This window comes from Oculina patagonica, chromosome 6 (genome assembly GCF_052425735.1).
Source record: "Oculina patagonica isolate OP01 chromosome 6, crgOcupat, whole genome shotgun sequence".
NCBI lineage: Eukaryota > Metazoa > Cnidaria > Anthozoa > Scleractinia > Oculinidae > Oculina > Oculina patagonica.
The window spans coordinates 26571570-26591367 of NC_135763.1; the positions used below are offsets into that span (position 1 = coordinate 26571570).

At 37.8% G+C, this 19798-nt stretch overlaps 1 protein-coding gene and 1 long non-coding RNA gene across 2 annotated transcripts; one reads left to right on the forward strand and one right to left on the reverse strand.

Annotated features, from left to right (window-relative positions):
* The first annotated feature begins 562 nt into the window (after nt 1-562).
* On the forward strand, nt 563-19026 carry LOC144658188 (uncharacterized). Its single transcript, XM_078518554.1, has 6 exons — nt 563-685; nt 786-1012; nt 2252-2345; nt 6511-7059; nt 18324-18637; nt 18829-19026. The coding sequence occupies exons 1-6, from the start codon at nt 568-570 to the stop codon at nt 18964-18966; spliced, it is 1440 nt and encodes a 479-aa protein (XP_078374680.1). The 5' UTR covers nt 563-567; the 3' UTR covers nt 18967-19026.
* Nucleotides 8709-15295, reverse strand: LOC144658416 (uncharacterized). Its single transcript, XR_013571708.1, has 3 exons — nt 15004-15295; nt 13767-13982; nt 8709-8903 (listed from the first exon to the last, which is right to left on the reverse strand). It is a non-coding gene; the product is annotated as an uncharacterized LOC144658416 (long non-coding RNA).
* Nucleotides 19027-19798: the final 772 nt, after the last annotated feature.

A 19798-nucleotide genomic window follows, 5' to 3' on the forward strand; every position in this document is an offset into this window, starting at 1 on the left:
ATTAATCTTAAAAAAATCTTAGGTGCTATGTTTTATTTTTAATTTACATTCTTTCATGAGAAAAAAAAAAAAAAAACGGAAAATTTTTCATCTGCCGGAGTGAATGTAGACCGCACGATTTTGGGCAAAATTGAACTTTACTTTTAAGTCCAAAAATGGCAAGAAGTAGATTTGTGTAACATAATAAGCTAACGGGTTGTCAGACTTGTTAAATGTTAATTACGGATGACGTTTGTCCTTTAAGTTTCGTCCCAAAATATACGTTTTCTGATTGTCATTTAGTTCCAAGTCTGCAATCTTATTTTTTATAACTTATTTCCATACCGTTATTGCAATATTTCTTCTATAACGTTTATGCTTTTTAAGGAAGTACCTGTAACTTTATTTCATCACCTGTCCATCTGACTTTTATTGACATGATACCCTGGGGAGTTTTGTTTGTCAGTCACTTAAGATAATTACGGGTAGCGCATTGGTTAACTATAAGACTTGACAAAGTTCCAAATACTGACAAAAACGACCCAAACAAGGGCTGTTCATTGCACACGAAAGATACAACAGATCTTAATGATGGCTGCTTTGTGGCTGGCTAAGTTTGCTCTAGTTACTCTCACCATTTACCTGGTAGTGGTATTTGTGGTGGCAAAAACAGACTTTTGTGGAAGCGTTTTTGAAGCGCAAATTGGTAGGGAAACGCATCGTGTTAGATCATACACGGGTTCTCATTTGAATCTTTTAAGTGGACTGTTTACAAAGATAGAATTTTCATTTTCTTTTCTTTTTAGACCATGCCTTAGTTGGCCACGCCATTGGCAAGGCAAGAGTTGTTGCTGACGAGTTTGAATGTCAGCTTAGTTGCCTCGGAAATATCAAATGCAAGTCGTTTAATGTTCATTTTAACAATGGGAAAAGTGCAAATCGACCCTTCTGTGAGCTCAACAATAAAACCCGACAGACGAAGCCAGGAGATTTTAAATGCAAGAAAGGATCCACATACTATGGCTCTGTTCAGGTCAGTTAGTTCTTAGTTCGGAAAACATTTCCTGGTTCAGGCAAAGCTGTTTAAAATCCCACTTATTTTGTCGATCAAAGAAGGGAAGAGTGCAAGAGAAGTGTTTTCACTCGTAGGGCAGGGAAGGACACACTGGTATAATTTAGGGAATTTAGGAAGAGGTAGTCGACACGCTAAATCTTTGCCAAAATTTTTGTCCGTAAAAAGGGGTTTTGTCTCCTTACATTTAAGATCAAAGTCTCTTCGAGATACCGACGTTTTTGCATGAAGTATGAGTCAAGAGTTTATCCTGTGCATTGTTCTTCGAACTTCTCATTACAGTTTCTTTGTAGTTTAGTTTAACAATTTCCTATCTTCGCGGAGGAAGTGCAGCCATATAATTTTGTCAAAAATGGCTCGTCCGCGCCGGGTATTTATACACATATTCCTTAACATTACACAAATAAACAGTGCAAATGTCACCGAGATCTGACAATTCTATACTTTAAAATTACAAGGACCTTTGAGGCAGTCGATTACGGCAGCGAAATTAGCAAATGAAACAGCAAACTATGTGTTCGACGCTTTGTTTTTGCGACGCCATATTTGAATTGTTATAGGTAGAGCGCTGTTCAATGTGTTCAAGGCCGTATCGTTTCAATTGCTCCACGAAAAAGCACGAAAAAAATACGGATATTTCCGACTACTGTCGGAGAAAACATTGCGCATATAATTGCGGCGTAAACAAATCGTTACACTCAAGCTGCGTTTTGTCGAGGCTCTGCGAGGGTCGGATATATACAGTGAATGCTTTCGAATTATAATTGAAGATGAAATACGAAATAATTTTGCTGTCTTTGATTGACATTCCACTCGAAATGCGTAGATACGATCGCATGTTGTAAAGCCGATTCATGCAACATTGCTCTCAACGCGAGGTCACGTCCCTAACGACCTAGGCTGATGACGAACCTTATAAAAGGAAATCAGCGCTCTCGTAAATTAAGGTCTGAAATTAACACGACTTAAATTAACGCGAACTGGAGGGAAAATTTATTTTGAATAAAGGAAATAAGCGTTTATCAAAATTTTGAGAATGGGCATTAATTTCAGGGTTTGCCAATTTTTCTATAACAAAGTAGCCAAGCAGGTGAGGGCTGGAGAGTAAAGAATTCTAGCCAATATTGCTTTGATACGAACACCAAACTAATTTATAAGACAGCTATATATAACCTTTTTGACATGTCTTAACCCATTCAGGTCTCATGCATCGATGTTTCCCGCAATCGAAATGGAAAAACAGTAAAGAGTGGCAAGTGTCACCCGGGATACAATGGAAAACAGTGTGAAAAGCGTGAGTATTAAGACGGATTCCGCTGAAACTTCGAGCAACGAGTGCGAAAATTAAGTACCAAAAATCTACTCATAGTACAGCAACATTTTGTATACTGTTTAAAAGATCTTATCGAAATTCATTTGTCTTAGTGACCCCGTAATAAAATTCTAAAGCATTCTCGAGAAAATTAAAGTCAAACCTCGTAAAAATGTTAATAACGCGCGCCATTTTGTTTTGAACTGGCGCGAAACGTCCGTTTTAACTGAAATATTGACAATTTCAAATGCATTTTTCTCTCGCGGGGTCAGCTTGAGTGCATAATTTTTGGCAGGTTTTTGTTAGCTGTACTTAAACTGTTACCATGCTAAGAGGTCTTTTTGGTAACTTTATTTTTGCCTGTATTGCTCGAATGTTGGGCGGAAACCATCTTAATAATTTAAATGTAGGGGCCTTGGGTGGTGGTTTATGCGAGAAAGCTAGGCTTCCGCAGAGTGGGGAAATAAAGGCTTAAATTTGCTCGCTGCAGCATTTAATACTACTTTTAAATGTATGCTATCTGTGGCGTTTCTAAAACGACAAAAACCCGTGTATTGATGATGACATCTGTTTACGTTTGTCATCATCATCATCGTCATCGTCATCGTCATCGTCATCGTCATCGTCATCGTCATCGTCATCGTCATCGTCATCGTCATTATGTAGCGTGGTTTTGTTGATTGTCGAATGGACAAACTGTTTTTGTCGGGACGTGAATAAAATTATTCATTCGCACGGATCGAATGAATCGATCGATTGTTGCAACATGCTAATGTCGTAACAAATGATGATATACAAGTTTTGGATCGAAAACTAATATAACCTTGTCTTTTCGGGTCGAATTGCACATGAATGCAGCTGCAGTTTAAAGGCATTTTCTGCTATGACGCTGGTTTATTAATGGCATTCGTATGTTTCATTGCTCACTAATAGCGCTTGGACACGAGAAAATGATTATTTATATTTAGAAAATTTAGTTTTGTAAATCTTTTTGTTTCTTCTGGTTAACTAAATTGCATAGTTTCATTTATTTATTTGCTTCGAATATAGTAGGTTTCATTTTTTATTCGGTTATTCTATTTGAATGTAACGAGTTTGTAAGGACATTTTCGAAGTTTTCGAGGACATAAGGACAATCTTTGCTGAAGTAGATCGCTGGACATGTTTAATGATTTTCGAATTAATCGAGTGTAACAAGTAATCGGACATCGTAGAACCGATAAAATGTTTCTGGTAAACATTTTATGGTAGCAGAGCGAGGTTCCAAATCATGCCAATGGACGGCAAGCATTGAACCGAGGAGAAGAACGAATTGAATACTTGAAGCAGCTACAAGCAAATGATATATCGGCATTTACCAGGATACCCGGGCTTTCTAGATAAAAAGGGATTACCCGAGCCGGCGGGAAGTAAAACAAGTTTGTCAAAAACTTGCCAAGTACAAGAACACGCCATGGAAACAATGAAGAATTATCGCAAGAGTATTTACGAACCAAAGAGATGGAGAAACGCAGAGAGCTGGAAGACAAAATGGACAAACTAGAAACGGAATATGTCAGTGTTCATGACAAGGTGCAAAATATTTGGACAATCGGAAGGACGAATTATCCAGTCTAGCAACTGAAGCGTCAGAAAATACTCGCCGCTGCCGAATCGAAGAAAGAGTAAAACAAAAAAGTGTGGAAAAACAGATTCAAGGGGATCAATGCAAGCAAGAACAAGACATCCCTCGTTCAAAATAAGATTTAGAAGAATTAAGTCGTCAATATCGTAGTCGCTGATTCGAAGAACAGCTTCAAGATTTGAAAGAGTCAGCATTAAAGTTGGAGCTCGGGGGACCAAAACAACAAACGTTTACGCGGAGACATTGTCATAGAGAGTTATTCAAGTACGCTATCGCTTGGTTAGGATTTAATGTACGATGGTTGGAAAACAGCTTTTATGGCATGCGTGGACATGGCGCCCGCTACGCCAGACTACAAGTTGCTTCAATTATGTCAATATTGATCAGGCGAACCACTGAAGGTCGTGGAGCCTTTAAGACATTCTGCGGCGGTCTGTGAGGTAGCAAAGGAAAGATTAGAACGAACGGTTGGCGGCAGTAGACGTCAGATATCTCTAAATTTAGAATAATTGGAGACTTTTAAGCCAGTACGCCCTGAAAATGCAAAAGATCTCGAGAGACTTGCAGATTTACTTGACGTAACTGTGGTATTTTTTTTATTTTTTTTTAAAGTTTTTTAACCAGAGATCGTTTTAAATTTTATAATATGTTGTATCCTAGCTGTGGTCCTTCGATATTTTCACAAATAAAGAAATTCATGGCATTGAAGGGAACGATAACGACAACAAACCAAAGAAATACGGAGTCAGACCACAAACCATTGGAAGCTATCTAGCTGAAAAACCTGACCTCAGCACCCCCAAGGCTGCAGAGAATGCTGCGTCGCTTACAAGCCTTATGACGTCACCATCAAGAATCGGCCGTGCAAGCAAATAAAGATAGCAGATGCTCTCTGGAGGCTCTCACCTAAAAAGTGGGCGCGCAGATTCATGATGTGTGCTCTCAATTCTCAAGTGAGTGTTTGCAGAAGATCCAACTGGAAACAGCTAAAGACCCAGAACTTGCTGCCTTTAAGGAAGTTGTGTGAAATGGCTGGCATACTACAGTAAGAGATTTACCCTTACTAGCCCGGTCTCACTGGACTTATAGAGAGGAGCTATCCATTGAAGACAGCTTAATCTTGAATGGCCACATGCACTGCTAGAATCGTTATTCCACAGTAGTTTCACTCAGATATCCTGTCCAAGGTGCATGCCAGTCACCAAGCTACAGGGAAGACTAAGCTAAGGTCACGCACTTCAGTGTTTTGGAGGAACTTAAACAAGGATATTAAAGAAAAGACCAAGTGGTGTTCCATATACCAGGAACTCCAGCCCAAACAAGCAGGGAACCTCTGATGCATTCTGAAGTTCCACCTAGGCCATGGAACACTGTAGGAACTGACTTATTTTACCTTGATGATGACGAATGCCTTCTAATTGCTGATTGCTGATCTAATTGCAGTGTGTATTAAAGCAAGTTGAAAATTTTGAAGATCGTTGGATCAGCAGAGAGAACCAGAAGAGTACGAATTCAACTGAGTTGCTTTTGTAGTCAACAACAAAAGATTATCAAAGTATTGAACTATACAAGCAGTTAGAAGAGTTGTTGAGCAAAGCGGGAATGCACGCTCGTAAATTGTTGTCCAATTCTCCCAAAGTTCTATAAAAATAGCAATCGAAAAGAAAGCATCAGAAGTCGACATCACCAAGGAGCCTTTTCCAAGAGTGAAGACACTTGGCTTCACATGGCTTTAAGAAGATGACGTGTTCACATTCAAGGCAAATCCACCCGACAAAAGCTTTCAGTTGACAAAACGTAGTTTCATAATGAAGATTGCCCCATTATTTGATGCAGCTGGTTTCTTGTCATCATTTACCATTCGAGCAACATTCATGATACAGCTAATGTGTCTCTCAGGAGTTGAATGGGACGAGCTATGCCAATGAGAATTTGTCCACAAGTTTTCGCGAATGTTTCTGCAAGTTGGAAGAATTGCCGATTAATATAAAGTTCCCAGATGTTTACAATTTGGCCCAGAAGAAGGTGTGCCATCTTCAGAGACTTTGCATACATTTGTAGAAGAGTCGCAAGATGCATGTTGCTGTCCATTCAAGATTTGTTAGCGAAACCCATTTTCAAGGACACTTGACGCACATTATTTTCCAAGTGAGACTATATGAAGTCGTGGTCCTCTTCGATAACGATGGACGAGCTATTATTATGAGAGTGGATCCGTGTAAATTCAATTAGTTGCAGCCAAGACAAAAGTTGCTCCACTTGCGACAACAATTAACCCTCGTCTAGACGTCCTCGTCTCACGTTGCCATGGCAACCGAAAGTCGACCTGGAATGTTATCTTAATTTCAATTTGTTATAATGATCTTGATATTCAAAAACGATTTGCCTTGTCATTATTAAAAGATGAACGTTTTATTGTGTAGAAAAAGCATCCACGTCCGAGGGTTAAATTTATTTTTCATTGATGAATTTCATTGATTTTTTGTAGGTAATTGTGCTGTTTTATTTATTATTTTATTGCAGGTCGGCCCAAGGTTTCTCTCTCGCGTGGTCCATCCTACGTGGGAACAAACAAGAATGTCACCTTACCAACTTGTCACGTGACTAGTTTCCCACCAGCGGTGATCACGTGGTCTAAAGTGCACGGCCAATTATTACAAGGAAGGGCTGCTTCAAAAGACGGAAAGCTGTCAATAATGAATGCTCAAAAGAATGACTCTGGTTTGTATAAATGTAAAGCGTCTAATTCCCTAGGAAAAGACTCTGCAGTTACACAACTCGTTGTCGTGGAACTGCCACAGTTTACAGTCAGTCCGCCTGTGCAGCTAAAAGAGTTTACAAACCAAAATATTACAGTCCCTTGTCAGGCTACCGGGGACCCCAAACCCACTATCACGTGGATGAAAGAAAACGGTCAGCTGCCTTCAGGAAGATCAAAAGTTAGTGAAGATGGAACACTTCAAATCTGGAATGCTAAAGAGGAGGACTCTGGAATTTATACCTGTACGGCGTCATCGGCGGTGATGTTTAAGGCGTCTTCTGCAAAAATGAAGCTGACTGTGTCAACAGGAGGTACGATTTTACAACCCATGTTTTACTTACCTTAGAGGATAGCTAGACTGTAAAGGTAGTACCTTTATAATTGCAAGAACTTAGCCTTTTTTCTTTGTTTCCTCCCACTAACAGTTAAGACCGTCATCTCTTCTTTAACCAATGTGTATTCCTAATATATAGATTTAGGCAAGCCTAAAAGCGGAGCTCCCTGGTTATTTGCCCTTTAAACCTTTTAGACTGATTCATGTTATTTTCTTTATATACATATATAGTTGTATCCTTTTTAACCATGAACAACAGCACCATATAAGAGCAAAAAAATTGATCAATAAAAAAGGATTGTCAATTAGCAGTCTGTGCATTAAACCTCCTAAAGATAAACTAGTATAAACTGTCGAAGATGAACTAGAACAAAGAAAGCTTGCGTTGTTCTAGAAAATATTCATACCCCCACCATGACTGGTGTGTTATGTATCAGTCAATTTTAAAACCGCCTATGCCCCACCCCCTGGGGGCATTTGACATTTTGAAAAGTTTGGTCATATTCCTCACTTTGTAGATGCCCCACCTGTTAAGGATTTCAAACAGGGTCAAATCCTCCCCCCCCCCCCCCCCACACACACACACACACACACACACACACTTTCCAGATTTTACAAAAGATGAAAGAAAGAAAACGCCGATGTTGCTTTTGTTTTTTGTAGCTAAGTGATAAACAAACATTAGGATAAAATCTCTTCTGACAAGGAATCCACACTTACATGTAACTTGTTCCTCCCCCGCTCCCTCTCTCCTCCCCCGCCCCCTCCCCCACCCCCTCACCCCAAATGGCAGCTTTTTTTTGATGGAAATGGTGGACCAATACGAAAAATAACAGCTTTCTGCTAGCAAACCGGAGTTAAACAAGCAAGCAAGCCCCAGGCAAAAATAGTGACATTTTGTCATAGTGCCAAATACAGTCTGTAGGGTCCCCCAAAAGGATTAAGCACCTTTTTCCCTTCATATCAGTTCTGTTAACTACATGTAAACTAAGCAAAAATTAATTTTGCACAAGCGGAAATACTGTTTGTTAGTCATAAACTCAGGTATAGATTGTTTGGCAAAAATTTAACCATTCATTTGCCTGCATATCAAACCATGCAAGTGTAATATATTTAGACTACTGTTACATAACCGGAAGTTGTGTTAAGCTATTGCACCATATGTACCCAGGATGCTTAGCGAATAAAGTGTTGTGTTGTTCAGCCATATTGAAGCTGTGTTGTTTCCTTGTTTAGAAGCTATCTTTATTGATATGCTACAGCAAGCATGAGCAACAAATATAACATAATAATTAACTGTACTGAAACAGAAGACTTTTCAACAAATAACTGATCTGTGAGACACAACTGAGACACACCCACAAACCAAAATAGCTGTGTTCAATGTTTATCATTTAATGACTGAGTTTGGTTTCGGTGAAGTAAAAATTTGGCTGGCTACAAACAACAGATTGCATTATATTGCAACATGTGATATTTGTTAATAGAGATTGATGAACTGCAGCCTATCCCATTATCATGATTACTGTTCTTTGCAGTGTGAGCACTGGGAATTAAATGTTTGGGTAGCAATAAATGAATAATATTTTTATATTGTGTTACCAGAGATCCTTTAAGAAATATGTACATGGTTGTATCACCTCTGGCTTTATTTTATTAACTTAAAAATTACACCAGTCCATATACAGTGCAAGTACATAAGTATTAGTTTGTACATGCAATGAAAAAAATAATCTGAATGAATAAATAATAATGTGTTCATTTATCTCTCTGTGTGTCTGCATTTCTCTGTGAAAATTCCACTACTCGTGTATGTTAACCCTGAAAAAGGCAAAAGACAGATAATTTTGTTGATGATCATTGGCATCAATATTTTTTAATTTTAAAGTAATTCAGAAGACTCTATAGATAAATAAAAAAGAGATATTTTTCAAAGTTTTGCCTGAGCCGCCCAGGAACTGTGTTCACTTGGGAGATATGTTCAGGACCAAAAAATCCTTAATTCACAGTGAGTGTGACAGCATAATTTTTTCAACCTACTGAAGACATTAATAGTGCTTAATCAATAAGCTTAGGACCTGGCACATGCCGGAGCTTTGGTGAGTTTTTTAAGTTTTGGGGTGAATCAGCCGCTAAAATTAATGAGTTTTCCCTACAAAATAACTTGCTTTAAGACTCTTATCTTAATTGCTTTCTAACAGGTGCTGTTGAAAGCACTGTGATTAATTCCATGAAAGCATGCATATTCTGCCCAAAACTTTAATCAGGGGTGTAGCTAAGCTTTAAAAAACTCTACCCCGGCTCATCAACAAACTCAGCTGGCTTTTCTGGCCTTAGCAGCTATCAAAGTTAACTCAGTAAGTCTTTCCTTCCATGTGGAATTTCAGTTGAATTTAAGTTCTATGTATACTTATACCTAGTACGACAACAAGATAAGATAGGGCTTGAGCTTAGTTATTAAAGTTAGGTATTAACAATCGGAATTCCAACAGGTCAATTTGCACTTCTCCCACAAAATCATTACAAGTAGTCCAGAAAATTTATCAGGTCAGGTTAAGCAGATCTTGTAGGCCCAGTTTTGTCCTCAATGGGGAGGGGTGGGGGTAAATGACGGGGATGATCGAATGGAGGCAAAACTCAGAACCCGCAAAAAAATCCCTAAGTCTTCTGACATTACCCAAAAAATCCCTGGACCAAATACAACCCCCCCCCCTAAAAAAAAACCCTTGTCAAATTACCCCTAATTTGCCAGGAGGGGCAATAACATAACACAAAGAACGCCCATTTTGTTTATTTGTCATACCATAAAATATGCTAAGGCCCATGGACAAAGGCACTTAAGTTCGTTTTTAATACCCCGAAAAATCCGGGATCCCCTATCTAAATACAGACACCCAAAAAAAAAAAATACTTGCCAAATTTTCCAACCCAAAAAAAACTCAGAATTGAAAATTTCAAACCCAAAAAATTCTTCGATCATCCCCGTCAGTAACCCTGGGCCTCAACCGTCCCCACCCCCTCTTTTCTTAAACAATGAAAACATTATATTTACTATGCTGTTACATGTTAATTGTGCATATTTAATTCCTCAAGAACCAGGATAATTTTTAGGGAAAAACAAATTTTCCAAGGGGTTAAAACAAATAAAATGACATATAATTAATTAGCGATAGATTGATATTTTTCTGTTCCTAAAATCAAAGGAACTATTTACATGTACCAAGATCTCAATGCAGTAATTCTGTGCAAACAAAAAGTCAAAGTCATGTTTTGGACTAGCAAATATCTTTTTTATTGTACTTGAATGGCAATAAAAGAAATTCAATTCACACAAAGTATTTACGTATAGTACAAGTACAAGTCTTATAAAAGAAAAGTATTTTAAAATTTATAAATTGACTGCCTTTTTGTTTACTGAGCTACTTGATAGATGAATTTGCTGTGTAATGACCTTTTTTGTTCACGGTGGAAGATAAGGAAAATTCTTATGCCCAAAAGATATTTAATTAGTTGCACTTGTAGAAATTAAGTAACTTTCAGCCCTGGAAGTTAGTGGGGAAAGGGGACTCCCCCAGTAAAAATATGGGTGTGATCACGGGCGTGATCACAAAGCGTGATCACGGGTAAAAACTTTTTACGCGTGATCACGCCGTGATCACACCGTGATCACGGAATAAATTGTGATGGAAGGTGATCACGCCTTGGCAGGCTGGAAACCGTGATCACACCAAAATCACGGTGGCGTGATCACGGTCAGAAGAATAAAAAATTGCGTCAAGCACGGTCTCAAGCAAAATATACTTGAATTTATTAGTGAGACAAATGCTATTCCTAAATAAAACATCTAAACACCTTGATGAGATTGAATAAGTCTTTATTTTTACAACACGCTTTGCAACTTAATTCACTGAATGTTGGCCGTTTTAACGTACGAGTGAAATCAATTCTAAAGCAAATAAAAACTTGTTGTGAGCAAACGCTTGCACTTCTTTTTTTGTCTAGCACTATTAACTGACTGTAACCAAATGAACTTTAAAACAAATTGACTAAATGAAGACGTTTTATCCGCAACAGTTGACCGTTGGTGAGCGCGCCATTTTGAATTGGAAAGCTTACATGTAAATCATTCTTCGATTACATTGACGCTTGTGTATTTCGAGATTTACCAGCCGTTTCAGCTGACATTTGCTCACCTCAATCTGTCTCGGTTCCTTCCCTGATCATTGCAGAATTCAATTATCCAAGAAGTAATGTGTCGTAGAGAGCGGTGAACCAATTCATCGTTATTTCAACTAGCCGAACGGACTAAATCACCATTCGTGCTTCCATGATGTCGATTTAACGTGGACCGCAGTTGCATTGTTACATTTCCACACTAAACCTTACAAATCTGTCTTTAAAGACAAAATAATTTCTCAAATTTTACACCATGGCAAGCTTAAAGGACAAAGACTAATAAACTAAGACTTTCCCGCTGTAATATCAACGGTTGACGTCAATTTTGTAACATGAGCAAGCGGTATTGAAAACAATAAACGTGTTGTCGAAGTTGACCAATCGCGTTTCGTCTCTGGTTCATGAAACTTGAGATTACATTTCGGTCAGCTATTTTTGCGCCTGATCCGTCACGTATTTACAATAGGGCGCTGAATAATAGAAATTTATGCCGAGAAACAGAAGAAACGAAACAAGCAGTGTTGTTGCAAATTGCCTTGTGACCACAAGCTATTACGAAGCCAAAACAGCCAGGAAAAAACGATCGTCAACTTTGTCGGCGAACTGTTATTGTTTTCGTTAATTGTACGCAGTGATCACGCCAAAAGCGCGATCTTTCATCGGTGAGTAAATTACGATTTTGAAGAAAAGGGACAAAAAATTGCAGCTAATTACCATTACTAACAATACTTTACATCAAACTTGAAATGCTAATTTCCGAAGCAAAAGATTATATTAGTTCACGATCCGCTTATCATTTAAATGTCGTAAGTCAGCCGCCGGACAAATTGCTACATTGAAATTAGAACACTGCTGATCTTACTGCAGATGCTCAAGAATTTAGTTTACTAGTAAGATTATATTAATTTCCCTAAGGTACGTCATTTTCAAGACTTCTATCTCGTTCTCTATGGGAAGTTGTAGTTTGTCTATCACGCCATAACTCAACGTGATCACGGTGAATTGGCAGTGATCACTCTCATCACGGCATGACAGGAGTGATCACGGGTGTGATCACTCCCGTCACACTGTGATCACGCTATCCCAAAGGCGTGATCAAGGTCAAAGGCGTGATCACACCCGTGATCACGGGCGTGATCCGTGATCACACTGTGATCACAAAATATTTTTACTGGGGTCCCATATCGAACAGGCAGAGATGCTCGTCAGAAAATTTGAATTAAACCGTCCCTTAAAGGGGACCAATCTGGGCATTGATTACACTTTTTGACCCCTAAAAGATACCATTTTGGTACGTTTTAAAATTGATATTTTTCTATATTTTTTCTTGTGCAACCCTAAACGAGACCTTGAAGGCAAAAAATACCCTCCTTTTTCCCAGAACACACAAAGAGAGACCAAAATCTGAAATAATTTAAATCATGTATACCTCTAAGCAAAACAATAAAAACATCCCTGTCTCTTCCATTGGATTCCCCCCCCCCCCCCCCCCCCAGGGCTTTCAGCCAATTTCTTCGTAAACAATTTTCATGATCAATTTTACTTATAAAGTCTATAGAAAGAGTAACAAAGTAAATCAGAATACATTAATAATATGTTCCAACGAAATATTGTACCCAGACGTGTGTTTTCAAAACCCCTAAAAACTGTTTAGAAAAAGACAGAGAACGACAAAGAGCAAAAAGAGTCGAAGAAAGAGAAACAAAGAGCAGCATGAAGCAGAGATGGAAAGGCGAAGGTAAAAAGCAAGGAACAAAAACGGAAGAGCAGCGTAAAGTCAAGCGAGTAAGACAACGGGAAAAATGAGGGAACAGTACCAAAGTGCATGACATGAAAAGGACACAAGTCAATCTAAAACAAAGTTGGGCACTCAAGCAAGAAGTAGCTCCTATGCATTTTAACGGCCTGTGTGATCAATCAACAAATAAGGCAGTGAAATTATAAACAAAATCGCACTTGTGAGAAAATGCTTTAAGGGGAAATCCGCCAGGACTTCGAGTAGTTATTGGACAAAATTATGTACCTTATTGCAAACTTTTTTGTTACTGCTTCAAATATCTTATCAAAAGAAATCTTTTCTAACAACACCAAACATCAAAAACAAATTTCGAAGTTCCGCTAAATTCCACTGAATCGCTTAAGACGAATTTACAAAACTGAATGGCTACACGTGAGATGTCGCCTATACCTAGCCTTGTGAACTTTGAAATTCATTTTCTCAGACTCTGATAAGAAATTATTGTTGGTGTTATCACGGATAATTACTTACATCTTTACCTTTTATTAAGGGTAGGAAATAACGCAATAATTAAGGAATAGGATATTTTAAATTATTCTGGTACTTGACTTTTGTCCAACTTTAATAAATATTAATTACTCGACTTCCTAGTGGATTCCATTATAAACACTAAAATCAAGTCTTTTTTTTTATAAATTATGGAATAATGAATGTTAGTAGTTTTTACTAACAAAATTACAATGTCACTTGAAACACTATCAATGACTTACCAAGTTGTAATTTTCCTTTAGGAATTGCACCAAATTCACTCTCAGTTCTTCATGTGAAATTTCTATTCCTTTCACATTATTTGAAGTTGCTCCACCAGTGCAAAGAACATACAATTGCCCAAACCATGATTTTCAGAAATTAAGAATCCTTTATGTGATGCAATCCTTTCCAAATCTTCAGGCCTCTGGACTCGTCTGCACCATAATAGTACATTCCTAGCAAAAACGTGCAAAAATATGTCAATTATCATTATTATCTGGATGATGACAATAACTGATCAGAAATATTTATCTCTCAGTGTTGATACTTAGTGATTCACTGAAAGAGAGGGGCACACAGGTAATGAATAGGCTCAGCTAAAATGTATGACATAAATCAACAACTCTATTGCATTCAGAAAGAATCAAACTGTCGTCATTCTAAAGTTGTTCTGATAAAAGGACTCAGTCTGATATTTCCTTGTAATGTGTTAGGACTGCTAAAATTCAATGTCATTTATTAGATCGATAATTGATAATTACTGTGTTGTCTGCTATTTAAGGATAAAATTTAAAATGGATGATATTGGATAACAACAAAGGCTTATGCATTCAATATCGTTTATCAATTATCAATATTGTTATTGAATGATTTGGATTGTCACCTCTTCAGTCATATCGATTGCAATGCAATATCATGCATTTTGACCATTTTATAGATCGTTCATTGCCTTCAGTTTTCATCAAATGAAAACGGAATGTAAAAAGAAGCCCTGGTATCTTAGTCGTTTAACCGTGAATAAATAGAAGACAGTAGTAAATCACACAATGAAATACAGTAGTCCAAGAACTGCGTTAAACATTCAGGCAAACGTTAGCGTATAAATGACATCAATTTGATTGCACAGTTTCGGAAAAGCGGTAATTCGAGATGATAAAAATATTTGCAAATCACAGCAGCATAAAACAGCACGAAATGTCTATAAATCAATCTACAGAATTTCTAAACTAATACTCAGTTCAACAGTGCTGTCAGATCAGCTGTCAGTAAGGGCCGGTAGTATTTTGATTATCAATATCAACCGACTGATTGAGTTTAATAAGCTTATTCATTTTCGATAATTTGCAATACTGATTGATCATGAGCTGTCATGGCTTTCATCGATTGCTCATAGCCTTCGGTTTCGATTTATTCACAACGTAACACGCATAACTAAGAAAAGAATTATAATACAAAATAAACGTCAGGTTACTGTACCGTCAATTCCGGGAAAGTGCTAGACAAATTCCGAGAAACGTCAAAACTACAGCGCCAGCATAAACCAGATCAAAAGGTCCGAAAATCCATGGTGGGCAATTTATGCAGAATTTCTTCTCTATTAGCGCAGCAGATTCTGTTTTTAGGCACACAGCTTTCTCTGGGATTTTTTAAGTCCGTTGCTACATTTAAGATGGGCTCTTGTCCTTCCAAAAAGCGGAAGATTTACATTATCTGGCATCAGCAGCCATTTTGTCCGCATTAGTATTGTGAAATGATGTCACAAAACTCACTCTCTACTGCTCCCTAAGTTTTGATAAGTTCACAACGCGCCGGGTATACCGGTATTACAGTAAATTCAAAATTTTTAATATAAAACAAACTGAGCTATCGGCTTTTATGCGAACCCGGAGAACGCATTAAACGAGAGAAAAAAATCAAAAATTCGTGACAGCTAGTATGAAAGAAAACATATCGAACATACTGGAAAATGAAATGTTGTTTTTTAGTGTTTTTACTCCTTCTGACACTGAACCGAAATGCTTTTAGCCCGGTTTTCATCGAGCATTTGCTTTCCAGTCTCGAAGACATTTTTATCACAGAATCAAACTCTCAGGCTCCTATTTATAAAACTGAATTTCAACGAATAGTAATATTTTTTTAGTGGCAAAACTAAGGAATAACATAAGCTTTAAGCAAGTAAAATACGGTATAAATGTAACACTGCAGTTTCGTACTCACCTTCACCAAAACACTGTTCGTTTTGTCTCCGTTGCCTTTCCTGTTGTTCTTCCCTACATCTTTGCCTTCTTTGCCGTCCTCTTTGTCGTTCTCCTTCTCGCTGTTCTTCGCTATTTCTTTGCCTGTTCTGTCGGCACCTTTCTTGCTCTTTTTGTCGCTGTTCTTCGCTACGTTTTCGTCTGTTCTCTCTTGATATTTCTCGCTCTCTTTCCCGTCGCAGTTCGCTTAAACCCTGTCTCCTCAAAGTTAAGTTTCCTCCACTGTCGTTTGTCGACATTGACATAACAAGAGACCGAAATAAATATGTTTTTCTCAAGTTCTAACCTTCAGACTCGCTGAATAGAATTTGATAGTCGTTTTGAAAAATTTCTTTGCCAAGAGAATTAAACGCTGAGATTTCGCGCCAAAAAAACGCGGGTTGCCACAGTAATTCATCCCCAGTCCTTTTCCGTGCGTACGGTCGGACGGTCACGTGACAACCAAAATTTTCCGGCTCGATGGTTTCCCAAAAATTCTAAGGTATGGGGCTACGCATGCGCGCGCCTTCGGCGCTTGCGAGCTCCGCTATAACATGGTATGTTAATAGAAAATTTTGCGTTGACCTTATTGTTAGTGGGCTGGGCTACGGATCGAGAGGTCTGTGTTCAAACAAGCTGGTCGGGTCGATTTCTTTTGAACAAGGCACAGTTTCTCTCTCCAACCAAGACTCTAAGACTCTACAGACGAATTTTGAAGTCAACCTGATAAAAAATGATGCGGGTTAACCTACAATGGGCCAATCACCCAATCCAAAGATAGTAGTACTCCTAGTTGCTTTATGCTATAAAATCAGAGTTAAGCGCCGGGCTAATAAGCCACCTGGGTTTGTAAAAAATATCAATGTAAAATTTTCTACAAGATAGGAAAAAAATATCACGAAAGTTTTGGTATTGCAGTAATGACAAGGTATTGACTGAAACGTTTTAGAAAAACAAAAACAAAAAGCACCGTAATCAATATTACGGCACTAATATAGTACATAGAGGATATTACATGGTTGCGCGGAGATATGAGATTTATCTTCGAGTGTTCAAATCTATATCGGTTTTGAACACGAGAAGATAAATTTCATATCTCCAAGCAACCATGTAATATTCTGTTTATTATATAGACCAACTAATTACGATGTTTTTGGCGATTTTCCGAAGATTTCCGAGGATTTATCGAAGATTTCCGAAGATTTTCAAAATATTGTCTGAAGGTTGTACGAATGTTTCCGAACATTTTTCGAAAATTTCCGAAGATTGCCGAGGAAGATCCGAAGATGTTTCGACTTAATATCGATAAACTTTGGCTCATTGAGCTATGCAACGTGGCAAACTGCGAGATGATTGGTCAAAAATGATATCCACACATGTGTGGATACCATTGATATCCACACATGTGTAGATACTGTACCATTTTTCTCGATTTGCTACCACTCGCTAAAGCACTGCATTCTATATAATAATGAACTGTATCTCTAGCTTGTTATCTTGTATGGGAATTATTCCAACTAAGGAGATTTGTGAGGGGGGGGGGGGGGGCTTCCAAAACTTTGGCGGGAATATGAGATTCCTTACCCTATTTCAGACCAAAATATGCGATTTTCCAACCTTTTTAATTTCAGACGTGACTCCAAAATAAATACCTTTTCCAGAGCAAACTCTACACAGGACCCGCTTCGGTTTGCGTGAACATTTGAGAAGGGCTTCAAATCAAATTTTCAACGTTATAAACTCACACTTCTCAATAGCTAAATTATAGCGATCACAAAAGTAGTTCATTCCAAAACTCATACCTAATTGCTGTCTTGAGTTCACAAACAATAGACTATTTCAGAACAAAATTTTCAAAATCTTTACTCTATTCCAGACCCAAACGGCTTGAAACCCATTCCCTGCCTACATAAGGGATCCCCACTTCCGCCTGGTGGAGATGTGTCGTTTCTAAGTATTTATTCCATTAAAAAGTCACACGAAAATTAACTTATTTTTAATATGGTGTTGCACAGCTGAACTGTCGCCCTTTAGAAGCTGTATAGAGACATTTTTAGGGCGATTTTCTTCAGAAAATATTCATTTTCTTCTTGGAATAAGACTCTCACAAATACATATATTCTTCACAGTGTAGCACAATATATTCCGATTTATATTATACAGCCCGAGTTTGTCTGCTTCTTCGTCTGTTCACGTGGAAGAGACTAAGAAGAGAGAGTGGATGAACTCCAAACGTCTGATAAACCAGGCTTAGCCCAACACTGCTAGCTGATGTTCAAAAGTCATTTCGGGTAAATACTTCAAATATAATCCACCGAGAGCTGGTATTGCAAATCTGTGTCGGTCTTTGAGTCACATATTAGCTCACATTTTATACCGCGAATGCAAATTTCAAGGTGCTTTTTGCACAAAAAATAATATATATTTTTTTTAGGAATTATATTTGAACAGCTACAATAGATAGTGGTATAATATATTTTTGCCTTCAATTGCTCTATAACTTTGAAACAAAGTTAACTCCGCAGTAACAACACGATTGTTCTGTTTTATTTTTGTCGTCAGTATGTGGACCTGTAGGTGTAGAGGACAGGAACATAATACCAGATGAAAGAATGACGGCAAGCACAGTCTATGATAGTCGTTATTATCCATACTACGGCCGGTTGAATGGAAGCAGAGGAGCTGGAGCATGGTGTCCAAATACTAAGTTTGACCGAACAGACTATCTTCAAGTTGATATGGGTGCAGTGAGCTCTGTTTGTGCAGTTGCAACACAAGGAGCAAATGGAGCCAACGAATGGACCACAAGCTACAAACTACGTCTGTCTAGAAATGAAGTTACTTGGCACACTTACAAGGAAAACAATGTTGAAAAGGTTCGGAGACCTAAACAGATTGATCTTACTCAAGAATAGTGCAATTGCATCTATATTGTTGTCTTAGTAATCTGTTGTATTATTTACAGCTGATTTTATAAACACATATGTTCTAAAGCTTTTTCTATATAACATCGATAGCTTTACAAGGTAAGCCGAATTTAACTTTTTTCTTATCCGTTTCCTTATAGGTGTTCTCAGGAAACTCAGACCGAAATAGTATTGTGAAGCATTCACTCAGTACTGACGTCAAAGCCAGATTTGTTCGGTTTTATCCCGTCACATACAACAGCTGGTCTACTTTGAGAGTTGAAATATTTGTGCTATAATAAGTTAACACATAGTTAGCGCCTGCCATCGACAAATTGCTATTTAACCACCCCGATACCACCCCCCATAAGGTTTTTTTTCTAAATTAAATAAAAGAAGGATTTACTCTAGAATACTGAAACTTTCAGTAGCTGTTCATTCATCCTTTGCGGAAATTTTAACATTTTTTTATTATTTTCCAGTTTTTTAAAATTAAAAGTTCAAGATTTGTTTATTTTTACATTCTTTAAGCATTCTGGCTTGATTTTGCATCAATTTCTGTTATTTTTTGACTTTATAAAAAAATGTTGAAATCAAAAATGGCGGATCCAAGATGGCGGCTCTAATGACGTCATTTGACATCGTATGACTTCCCAGCCAATTAAAAATATGTCATATTGTAGAGTATGCTAAGGGCTTTCTTCTAAGTGCAAAATTATTCCGCTACGCCTTTATATAACACAAACTCCAGGGAGGGGCTCCATCCAAAACACCCCACCCCCTCCCCCCTCACTTGTACGATGGTGGGGGTGTGAGTTTGCTTGTACGTCCGAAAAGTCTTTTTTTACAAGATGCTCTTGAATTTTAATGATAAGTCGTTGAACGTTTTAATTTAGAGAAGACAAAAGCACTGTTAATACTTTTTAAAAGTGGCAGGGGCAGCATTAAAAATTGAAATCAATGAATAAAAAAACATATACATTTTTTTCTTTTTTTGCTGCCAAAAAAGCCTTTTTTATTTTTTATTTTTTGATTGCAACACAAAGACATTCTTACAAAATAAACTTACATTACTTACAAACACTATCGGCACATGCTACATGCAACTGCTTCTGCTCTCTTAGTTCCTTG

Excerpts from the sequence above, each read along its gene's own strand:
- LOC144658188 (XM_078518554.1), top strand. The coding sequence starts at position 568 with ATGATGGCTGCTTTGTGGCTGGCTAAGTTTGCTCTAGTTACTCTCACC. Across the intron at positions 2,346-6,510 it reads TGGAAAACAGTGTGAAAAGC|GTCGGCCCAAGGTTTCTCTC; the intron begins GTGAGTATTAAG and ends ATTTTATTGCAG. Across the intron at positions 7,060-18,323 it reads GCTGACTGTGTCAACAGGAG|TATGTGGACCTGTAGGTGTA; the intron begins GTACGATTTTAC and ends TTTTGTCGTCAG.